Source organism: Pistacia vera, unplaced genomic scaffold, assembly GCF_008641045.1.
Source record: "Pistacia vera cultivar Batoury unplaced genomic scaffold, PisVer_v2 Contig549, whole genome shotgun sequence".
In the NCBI taxonomy this organism is placed as follows: Eukaryota; Viridiplantae; Streptophyta; class Magnoliopsida; order Sapindales; family Anacardiaceae; genus Pistacia; species Pistacia vera.
In genome coordinates, this window is record NW_022196389.1 from 293558 (window position 1) to 305670 (window position 12113).

Here is a 12113-nt window from a genome sequence, read left to right on the forward strand (position 1 = left end):
ATGATCTCATTTTTCGGTTTTTTATTTTTTCTTTCTCGTAAATTGTGCTATATGTGTTCCTTTATGAATTTTCTATTTATATTTTCTTAGACGTACATAGTGCTTATCCTATTAATCATACATATTGCAACTCCATGTAACATAAAATTTTAAAAATTTACAAAAGTATGCTGAATATATGATATAACATAAAGGAAGAATCGTAAGACCATATTTCCAGAAATTTGATATCCTATTAAACCTGAAATGGAGATCAAAGTGAAACAGAACAATATCATCCTTACATAACATACGACAGTAACCATATGCAAACCCTTTTCTTCACGTAAGTTCATTCTACTGATGTACTATGCTCGTTTGTAATTAGCCTAATTCAAATAGCCATGAACATAATGGAAAGCGTCATTTACTCTTCTTCTCTTCCCCTGGGTTCTGCACATACATCTTTGTTTCTTCTCTTAATTTTCTGTCGACCGCTTTACAGCGTCGCCTCATAGAAATATTCTTCACACCCATGTTCAGCTTATTGCTGCAACCAAATACATTATTCAAAATCAAAATAGAAGTCACAGTGACAAATGATTAATTAAGCTTTCATTATTAATTCCTGATCAGTTAGCCTTAGTTTGGATGATTTCACAATCGAACTCATTCCTATCAATGACATGTAATAGTGTCAAACATGAAATAAACAAGTGCATCGAGTAAAAATACTTACCCGGTTACTCCCACTCATCATCTCCATGCAACAACTTGTCATCACCTTGCATTGTATCCTGGGATGTCTTCATATCAGTGAGTATACCCTCCAACTTTGAAGTGAATTGATATCCACACTCTGTTTTGAGTTTAACAATCAGACTTCTTTCTGCATCATCAGACTGTTTTCCTGCAAGAAGCCTCTTGGCTAAGTGTTGCTCATAGTACTTCTCAAATATATCTTTCTCCTGGAGGTAACGGAAGAGCATCATGACTTTATCAAGTACATTCTCTACATCCTCCTCACTAACCCCTCTCAGTCCTTTTCGGAGCTTGTCATCCACAAACAAAGAAATAAATTCAGGAGACCGAGAATTCAGGTTAATGAAGTACTCAAAAGACGAATTTAAAGCATTTTGGAATGTCTTGTCATTGTCAAATGCTGTACTGATAATCTTGTCATACTTATCCTTTAAATCCAAAAGACGTTGCACAAAATCTACAGGATCCTTTAATCTTTCTGGATCAATAACTAGCTGCTTACCAGAATCACGAATGTATGAAGTCATGACATCTCTTATTAATATAAGACCGCTTGGAACCCAGCGGAATAAAGAATAAATCCTTCCCAGGTCCTCATATTTGTCATCTGCAAGCATATTAACAATGCCAGAGTTCTCCATATGAACTAATCTTTGCATGTGACTTTCAATCATTTCACTTTCCACCACATTAGTTATTTTGCTTTCACTTTTTACATCCAAGTAATGAGACACTCTCTCAATTTCTTCATTTAGACGTCTTTCAGCTTTCTTTAGGTACTCCCCACAATCACAAGACTCAATGAACTCCTGAGATTCAAGACGGTAAAAATCAGCCGAAACCTCAAGAAAATGCTTCTCAAAATCATCCTGGTAAACAACAGAACCTAAATCCATGAGCATCTTTGTAATATTTCTCATCAAGCCCCTGTTAATAACTTCACCACTCCTTTCTCTCCGTACAAGTTCAAGAAGTGTATCCTGAAGACTAGTCTGGATTTTGCTGGAGTGAATAACAACATCCCTCCACAGATTCAACCCTAGCTCATGTACTGGAGTCTTGTGGGTGCTTGGGATGAAAGTCCTATCCATGTACATAAATATGTTTCTAATCATTTGCAATGCCTTGTTATGATCTGCCCATTTTCTATTCAGCTCTTCCAAGAATAGCCCCCCTTGAGCAGCTTCAATTGATTTGCATATTTCTGTTAGATGAAAAGTCATTGTGGTCACAAGTCCAGAGTATAGTTTCTCACCGAATTTGTGCAGCACCATATTGTAAGCATTCCTGAATATAATGAGGTATGTGAACATCAGAAGCATTAGTTAAAAGAATCATGCCAACTAAATATCAGATGTCACGAAACAGAATTTACATAAACATCAAAAGAATTTGTGAAACTATAGGTACTAACAATTGAAGAAAATATAAACCAAACCATCCTAGGAGTTTGGTAATACACAAACAAGCAAAGAGCAAAACAAAATACCTCAAACAACAAGAAAATGATTTATACATTCAATAATACAGAATTCTCTAGTTATCAAGAATAAACCAGTCAAATGAGGGAAAACAAGGAAACAAAAAGGAAGAAATAAAACTTCCAGATCGATCCAAAAAACAACAATATGATAAAATAATCCATAAACATCCACTAACATTTTAAAGGTAATAACGATACTATAATCAATTTCAAGTCTAATTCTCCAGGTACAATGATGCAAGGATATAAACTATTGATTAGTAAGGCAAAGTTACTTTTCCCAGAAAAATCCAAACAATTTCAATCATTAGCCTTTTAAATTATTCGATCAAAAAATCAGTTCATGACTTGTATAAACCAACACATGACGATTCCAACAAGAATGAGAAACATAACCTGTGATTTTAGGGTAACTAATATACTGGGAATAAGTAAAAAAATCAAGGAGGAAACAAGAGATAAAAGGAAAAGGAAAAAAAAAAAAAATAAAAGGAAAAGAAAAAAAAAAAAAAAAAAACAGAAATACATCTAGCTGAATATACACACGGCAATATTCTTGAACAAGTGACCTCCTGTTTCTTATTATTATCACAGATTTACAACAGAAGATAGCTCTCCAAAACTCAATTTCCACGACGTAAACAGACGAAACATAATAGTCAATAGAGCTGCTTTCCCAGTATTATATAGACTTAATCCTCTATCTTGCACCTCACTGATCGCCAAATGATTGCTAAAACTGAAAAAAACTGACAAAATTTCAGCAATCAGCCTAGCTAATCACACTCTTACAATTGCTTAGGGTCATTTCCAAGCAATACCCACAAAACATAATCACACAAAAGAAAGAACCCGTCACCACAAAATATACATCTCAACCAATTATAATGAACTTCTATGTAACACTACACATTCTTCACAACCTAATAGTTCAAATTCAAAGCTATTCACAATCTCCAAAGAACAACACCCACAAAACAAAACCACACAAAAACCAAAAACCCATTTGCAAAATCAACAAATCAACTCAAAAACACTTAACAAACAATCAATAAAAAATAAATCTAAAAGTGGACACATAAAGCAAAAAAATTTATCACACAAAAGGCTGAGAAATGGACCTATAAAGCTCTTCCATGTTTAGTCCACTATCGTTGTGATTGTAAATCTCGTGAATCGCATGCTCCAAAATCTTCCATGTCTTCTCTGCGTACTTCGGATCCACCACGACCTGGTGCTTGGACGCCTCTATTTGAAACGTCCTCTTCTTTGGACCACTCATCTTGTTTAAAGCTTAAACTCTCAACAAACCCGATTACTCGAGTTGTCTTCGCTTCAAACTTTTGACCCGATTCTAAGAAGTTGAGGAGAATAATTCGACCCGAATTGCTCAGAGAACAAACACGAGGGAGCTCCGCGACCAATGAAGCTCCTTTTTTATAAACGTATTTTTCATCGTTTGTATTTTATACGCGAATTATACAGTCGTCCATATAATGGGAATAAAAAACAAAACTGATTGACATCATTTTCCCATCCATTTCACACTGGTTTAACCACTGACATCCATTTGTTTTATTAGAAAATGAGAATAAAAATATAAAATAATCCTCTAAAAATTCAAAACTCAAAATGACTTACGGACATCCATTTTTCCGCTCACACCTTTACATTTTAAACTCAAAAGACATACAAAATCATTTCATATTCTTCGATTATTTTCGTACTATCTAATAAATTAGATTGGATTGATGATATTAAAATAATAATTTATTGTGAAAAAAACTGTCATATATTATAGGTATAAAATAATAGTTAGACTATTATAACACTAATCTTTTATATAGATTTATAAGATAAAATTTTATTTCTTGATAGATTAATGGGAAGTTAAAATTTGTTGCATTTAATATCAAACTTATCAAGTTTTAAATTAGTAAAGAATCATGGCTAAATATTATGTTTTAGTCTAGAAATTATAATTTAAATATCAGTTATATATTATATATTTGTGTTATTGGTTAATTGAATACTTTGCATTTGAAATACTATATTGATTTTAGCCAGGTAATCCATAAAATTATTAACACTAAGATTGATATTACTGTATTTTTCAAAACGTATTATTGACAATGCACCGTATTAAACCCGTATATACCTGTATCGTATTTTTTCCGTATCTGAATTTTATGGCCGAATTTTTATAAACGTATTTTTCACCGTTTGCCGTATTATACCCATCAAATTCCCGTACCCTTTTTTTGCCGTACCCATATTTACTAACTAGGATTTGAAGTGGCCGCCTCCCAAGTAATAAAATAATAAAGAGTAAACGGCATGTTCACACCCAAAGATTAGCCAAATAACAAGTTTTTACCCATGTGTTTCATTTATTCCAAATTCCCACTATTAAATTAACAAAAATCGTTTAATATAACGGTTAAGGGGGTATTTAGGTCTTTTTATCCAAAAATAATAAACCCTACCCTCTCAAAATTTTCTGCAAACCCAACCCTTCCTCTCCACCTCCAACTCCACCACCAACACTTAGGAGTGTTCAAAAGAACCGATTGAAACTGGAATAGACGGGTACCCGGGATTTGGTTCCAACTCCTGCACGGAACCGGCTGTCAATAGATAGGTTTCGGTTCAAAATTTTTGAAATCATTACTGTGCGGTTCTAGTTTCGGTTCCTATAGTTAGAAATCAGAATTAGGAACCGAGACTAATATAAAATAAAATTAAAGAGTATGGTGGCTAATAAAAACTTTTTTTAGAAAAAGTAATGTAAATACATTTATATTTATAGTTCATAACATTTAAAGTAAGTTGGTTTGACTTTTAAGAATCTACCTTTACAAAGTAATGGAGTTGGTAATTTTGAATTTATAATTTGTAATTTTATTTTTGTTAACAAGTGCCAGGTGGGGGGTACTTGTAAGTTTTTAAAGTTTTTTTGCCATTTTAAAATCTTTTGGGGGGTACTTGTAATTTTATAGTTTACCTAGAACCGAAACTGGAATTGTCATTACAGGTTCCGGTTCCAAATTTCAAGGAACCATCGGTTCCAGTTCTTTCAAAAAATGCAGGGTACCCGGAACTGAACACCCCTACCAACACTAATAACTTCAATCCACAACACGAATACACCTCAAAATCCCGACAAACTGAATTCACTCAACTTTGCCAATCAAATCTCAATCGGAAAAACAAACCTTATCGCACAAAGACGCACAAGATGTGTTTGGCGGCAGCTGGACGGTGAAGTTAACTGGGTGTGCAGGAAGACGGGAGTGGGAGGTGCGGGAGATGAGGTGCAAGGGCCTTCTCTACGTGCGCAGGCATCACGCGAACTATCATTCGCGAATGGGTTTTGCAGTGGCTGGTGGATGGTGTTTGCAATGACAAAGGAAAGGTAGGGGGCTGTTTTTGGTGGAGTTGTTGAGGAGAACTTCAATAATCGCTGACAGCGACGGGAGTAGTGAAGGAAGTGTGACGATGCGTCGATGAGGCAGGAGTGGCAAAGGAACTTCAAAATGGGTTGGTCTTCACTTTTGGTTGCTTTTATTTGATTTTTGGAGTTGTTTGAGAATGATTTTGCAAGAGTTTTTTTTTTATTCTAGTTTGTTTGGCTATTGATTGGGGTTGATTTGTTGAATTTTGGGAGATTAGATTGTTGAAAAAACAACCATTATCCACTCACCCACTAGCGCCCACCATCTGTCTGTAAAAAAGCCATAACTAATGGTGGTTGGGTGGTGGTAGTGGCAATGGAGAAGAGTGAGGAGTGGGAGATGAAAGAGAAGAAGAAGAAGGGAGGGTAGTTTGGTAATTGTACCCTACATATATGGAGTTCACTGACTATGTTACTTTAAGCGTGGGGATTTGAAATAAATGAAACTAGGGGTGGAAACTTTTCTTTTCGCCAATCTTTGGGTGGGAACATGTCGTTTACTCAATAATAAATTGTTATATTATCAAGTCAATGACAGCGTGTGTTCAACCTTACTTCTAATTGTTAACATGAGAAATAGTTGAATCTAAATTTCAACTGTTTAAAATTAAATCCTAGATAACCAAAATATAAACTTGGGGTTTGTAAAATCAAATAATCTAATTAATTACTAAAACAAAGTTATGAATGAAAATCAATATAAAAACAAATTCAGTTCTCGATTCAATCTCATCCTCACAATCGATGTATATTTCAATTGCAACGCAATCCTTCCCTTTCATAGAAGTATCAACCCTAGGCAATAACAAGCTCTACTACCCAAAATTCCCCTTAATTCTGACTAATGAAACATGCTCTTTAACAGTTTCTAACCATTAGACAATCTAGAACAAGCTCTCTAGATTTAATGTAATGGTTGCTTTAATTCCAATGAAATAGGTTAATCTAAGCAACAATCTCACAATCTCAGATTATTTAACTTAGGTTTTGTTATTCAAGTAATAAAATAGAAAGTTTATCCACAATATTCTATTACTAATTGCTCTCGTGTGATTAGGAAAAGATCGATTACGTAATACAATCCCTAATTCTAGCAATCGATATCAATTCAATCAATCTACTAGGCCTGAAGTAAATTAAATGAATCAAATATCATATTCCATTAAAACAGAATAACATAAATCAAATCCATAGAAAGGTAAGGATTACTTTGTCAATTATACCATCAATATGTGTTAGTAATTGAAATCTTCTTGAACTGAATTGAAAAAAATTAGCCAAACACTGTAAATTGAGAGCAATATGTGTTTTTGAATAAATCCCCTTGTGTGTGTTTTTTTTCCTTAAAAACCTAATGTTCTATTTATAGCCCCTTCAAAAACCCCTAAAAAACATGTGTACAGCCTCTCAAATGGTTTATAACTCAAATTCCTAAATTGTAAGCATTGAGTCCTACTCTTTCCAAAATAGGCTTATTAATTTTTGGCTGGAACTTGTGAGTTGATTTCGGGTCAAAAAGCAATTGAATTCGGGTTTGGGATCTTCATGAAAGTTGTAGCTCGGGTTATAAGCCTTCCAACGCATCTTCAATCATCTCACTTGGACTCCTAGAACTCAAGTTATAGCGACTTGTGCCCAAGTTGTGACGGGATTGGATCTTCTGACTTTGATGTAAACTTTGAATACCCAAATCTACTAGGATTAAAACGCATAAGCCCAATCTAAAAAGCTCAGGACGTCTACTTCATACATCAAGAAGACCCCTCTTCAAAAACCTTCCAATTAAACTGGAATTTTCAGGAGTTTATATATAACTAATTCGGATCTAGGGGTTATTGGTTATTTGGTGATAATAATTAATAAGCGATTAGGGTTTGCGTAATCACCTCTCCCAAATCAAATTTCAATCAATCACGACACCAAAAGACTCATCAGCCTTCTTTCTTCAAAAGCCCAAAAATAATGGATTGAATTTGCTCTTTGTTCGCCGCTGAACCGGAAAGTGTATTTTTTTTTTTTTTGGTGGGAAAGTAATATTTTAAAAGTTTATGGAAGAAAAGGTGTTATTAAACCGTTATTTGGGTGGAAAAATTTTGTTAACTCTTTTTTTTTTTCTTCTTCCTTTCTGTAATAAATAACTTTTAGACATTCTTCATTATGAATTAATTGATTAACAAAGAGGATTATCACTCTTATATTGTAACAACAAATGTTGACGCTTGATTTTGGACGCCAACGACTCACACGTGCAAAGTGCTAAGAGAGTTTTAGAAATTGCACGTGATGGATCCATGAGATTTGAATATAGTGTTGAGACTATATATGTTGCAAGAAACATAAATAATAGGCTAACAAGAGAGGTTTTTATAGTGGTTCGGATGCTTAAAACAAATCCTACATCCACTGTTATTTTATATTCTTTGGCTATTTCTATGATATTACCCGTAAGACATACAAAGATGGAGAAATACTTTGTTTACAGAGAGAAATAATGAAGCTCAAATATATGCCTAGCTCTCATATGCCTAGCCCCCTCTTTCGTGAAGAGAAGTGCCAATTTATACATCTTTGAGGTTAATGTAATGAGTGTTTTGCAAGTTGCCTTGACACATAGAGAACTCTCGTCCGTTCATCTCTTGAAATGAGATAGGGTTGGTATGAATATCTTTGAGGAGGAATGGGCTTGGCAGCTAGTACAAAAAGACATTTATTGAGCTGATATAAGTGTCACTTTTTAGGCATAACAGAAGCCCCCCAGCTTTTGGAGTGCGTAATCGCATTTCAAAAACTCAGCTATTTGATCTGAATGGTTGTTGCATTATAGGCTACAGTCTTGAACTGAAGAGCTCGAACTATTCTTGGCGCAATCGAGTGCTAAGAGCTAGAACTGCAATTTGAGAGCATGGAGCGATCCGAAGCTAAGGCTATTCGCAATATCAGAGCTAAAAGTTGATCGCGATTTAAGACTAGGAGCTGATCGCAACCTGAGAGCTAGAAGTTAATCGCGATTTGATAGGAGCTCGATCTGAGAGTTTAAGGCATGCAATTTGAACGATCTAATTCACACAATCTCAAGTAAACGAGTGAGCTTATGAGCTCGATCAGAAGGCATAACGAGCTCGATCAGAAGGCATAAAGAGCTCAATCATAGATCATAACGAGCTCGATCAGAGAGCATAACAAGCTCGATCTAAGATCATAAGAAACTCAATCAGAGAGCATCAAGAGCTCAATCTGAGATCATAAAGAACTCGATCAGAAAGCATAACGAGCTCGATCAGAGAGCATAAAGAGCTCGATCTGAGATCATAATGAGCTGGATCAAAGAGCATAAAGAGCTCGATCTGAGATCATAACGAGCTCCATCAGAAGCATAACGAGCTCAATCAGAGAGCATAAAAAGCTCGATCAGAGAGCATAAAGAGCTCAATCTGAGATCATAAAGAACTCGATCAGAGAGCATAAAGAACTCGATCAGAGAGCATAAAGAGCTCGATCTGAAATCATAAGGAGCTCGACCTGAGAGCATAAAGAGCTTGATCTAAGATCATAACGAGCTCGATCAGAGAGCATAAAGAGCTCGATCTGAGATCATAACGAGCTCAATCAGAAGCATAACGAGCTCGATCTGAGATCATAAAGAGCTCGATCAGAGAGCATAACGAGCTCGATCAGAGAGCATAACGAGCTCGATCTAAGATCATAAGGAGCTCGATTAGAAAGCATAACGAGCTCCATCTAATATCATAACGAGCTCGATCAAAGAGCATAACGAGCTCGATTTGAGATAATAAGGAGCTTGATCTGAGAGCATAATGAGCTCTATCAGAGAGCATAACGAGCTCGATCTGAGAACAAGAGATCATCGATCTCAACGTGCAATCAGCGATCTGAACACCCGATTTGAAGCTAAAGATCAGCGATCTAAAGCTGAAGATCAGCGATCTGAGTGTGTGATCAACTATCTGGCCACGCGATTTGAAGCTAAAGATTAGCGATCTGAAGCCGAAGATTAGAACGACCTGAGTGTGCGATCAGCGATCTAGCCACGCTATCTAGGCGATCTGAACGTGTGATCCAACGATCTTGAACGAGCGATTTGAAGCTAAAGATTAGCGATCTAAAGCTGAAGATCAGTGATCTGAGCGTGTGATCAGCGATATAGCCACGTGATTTGAAGCTAAAGATCAGCGATCTGAAACCAAAGATTAGAACGACCTGAGTGTGCGATCAGCGATCTGGCCACGCAATTTGAGAACTCTGATGCGTGCGATCTGGGACCTGACCACGCCATCGGGGAACTCTAACATAGGTTTAAGACCTGCATGGGCCACCAAACTATTGACACTTGATTTTGGACACCAACGACTCGTACGTGCAAAGTGCTAAGAGAGTCTTAGAAATTGCACGTGATGGATCCATGAGATTTGAATATGGTGTTGAGATTATATATGTTGCAGGAAACATAAATAATAGGCTAACAAGAGAGGTTTTTATAGTGATTCGGATGCTTAAAGTAAATCCTACATCCACTGTTATTTTATATTCTCTGGCTATTTCTATGATATTGCTCATAAGACATACAAAGATGGAGAAATACTTTGTTTACAGAGAGAAATAATGAAGCTCAAATCTATATCTAGCTCTCATATGCCTAGCCCCCTCTTTCGTGAAGAGAATTGCCAATTTATACATCTTTGAAGTCAATGTAATGAGTGTTTTGCAAGTTTTCTTGACACATGGAGTGCTCTCGTCCGTTCATCTCTTGAAATGAGATATGGTTGATATGAATATCTTTGAAGAGGTATGGGCTTGGCAGCTAGTACAAAAAGACATTTATTGAGTTGACATAAGCGTGCTTTTTTAAGCATAACACCAAATAATTACATTCTCCGGTGATGACGGTGGTTTTGAAGCTGGTCCTTCACTGCAAGGGTTGCATCGAGAAGATTAAGAAGACTGTGAAAAAAACCAAAGGTGAGTTTGAGTGAATGATCATTGCGACTCATGTTCTGCACCGTTACTATTACGGCATCGTATTCAATGTCTCCATATTATGTTGGCCATGTATAAAATTTAACGTTGATTACTTAATTACAGGAGTACTGAGTATGACAGTGGACAAGTAGAAAGAGCTGGTGACTTTAAAAGGAATAATGGATGCTAAAGCATTGGCTGAGACTCTGAAGGAGAGACTGAAGAGTGTTGAGTTTGTTGAGAAGCAAGTTGACAAAGAAGAAGCAAGTTGAGTTTGTAAAAGAAGCAAGTTGACGAAGAAGAAGCTGAGCTGTGAGAATTAGTTATGCTGAGTGCTGAGCTGGATGTTTTAGTTAAGAGTTTGTTATTTTTCTAGTTAGAGTTGGTTAAACAGTTATTCTACAAGTTGTATATATAGGTATATGGATGTAAACGTTGGATAAATAAGAAGATTGTATTGTCTCTTCTCTTCATTTACTTTCAGTTCTTCCAAATATATTCTTAACATGGTATTAGAGCCTTGATCTAAGGCCTGAAATTCTTGTTCAAACATCAAATTTTTTTCACAAAGATCTGGTACTGATCTGCCATTAAATTTCAGTTTGGCCTTTGTCAAATCTTTCAATTCTTTTAGTTTGTTCTTCCTCACTCAAACTATTAAGCTAGTTCAACATCAATGGCAACTAAAGGAAATGAAAGCATCTCAACTAGAACTGGTTCTCAGAATAATCAAAATTCATCATCAGTGGACTTCAATCATCCCTTGTATTTGCATCCCTCGGATACTCCAGGTTCTATCTTAGTTTCTTTTCAACTTATTGGAATATAAAATTACTCACTATGGAGTCGATCAATGAAAATTACGTTACTTGCTAAGAACAAAATAGGCTTTATTGATGGAACTTGTAAAAGAGACACAGTTTCAATTAACTTGCAACAGCAGTTGGATAGATGCAATGCCATTGTGGTCTCTTGGATTATGAACTCTGTAAGTAAAGAATTTCTGAGTGGTATAATCTATGCTTCTAATTCACATCTGGTATGGCAAGATTTAAAAGAGAGATTTGACAAAATCAATGGTTCAAGGATTTTTCAATATCACCGAGACATTGTTACTTTAGCACAAGGAACTTCAACTATATCCACTTATTATACTAAACTCAAACTTTTATGGGATGAATATGGATCTATTATACAACTACCTACATGTGAATGTGAGATGTCAAAAACCTATGTGGAACATATGCAGAATCAAAAACTTCTGCAGTTTCTCATGGGACTGAATGAGACATATGTGCAAGCAAGAGGACAGATCTTGATGATGAATCCACTGCCTAGTATCAACCAAGCTTATTCCATGCTTGTGACAGAAGAGAGTCAAAGGAGCATAACAGGATCACCGCATCAGAATCTTCCTTGGAATCCACTATCTTATACTCATCGTCATCATCACAGCAA

At 35.7% G+C, this 12113-nt stretch overlaps 1 protein-coding gene across 1 annotated transcript; it reads right to left on the minus strand.

Annotated features, from left to right (window-relative positions):
• Window positions 1–122: 122 nt before the first annotated feature.
• Window positions 123–3664, minus strand: LOC116107884 (cullin-3B-like). Its single transcript, XM_031394159.1, has 3 exons — window positions 3346–3664; window positions 719–2028; window positions 123–529 (listed from the first exon to the last, which is right to left on the minus strand). The coding sequence occupies exons 1-2, from the start codon at window positions 3504–3506 to the stop codon at window positions 723–725; spliced, it is 1467 nt and encodes a 488-aa protein (XP_031250019.1). The 5' UTR covers window positions 3507–3664; the 3' UTR covers window positions 123–529; window positions 719–722.
• Window positions 3665–12113: the final 8449 nt, after the last annotated feature.

Coding starts and splice junctions, on each gene's coding strand:
- LOC116107884 (XM_031394159.1), bottom strand. CDS start 3,506: ATGAGTGGTCCAAAGAAGAGGACGTTTCAAATAGAGGCGTCCAAGCAC. Junction 2,029..3,345: donor AACATGGAAGAGCTTTATAG/GTCCATTTCTCA, acceptor CATTATATTCAG/GAATGCTTACAATATGGTGC.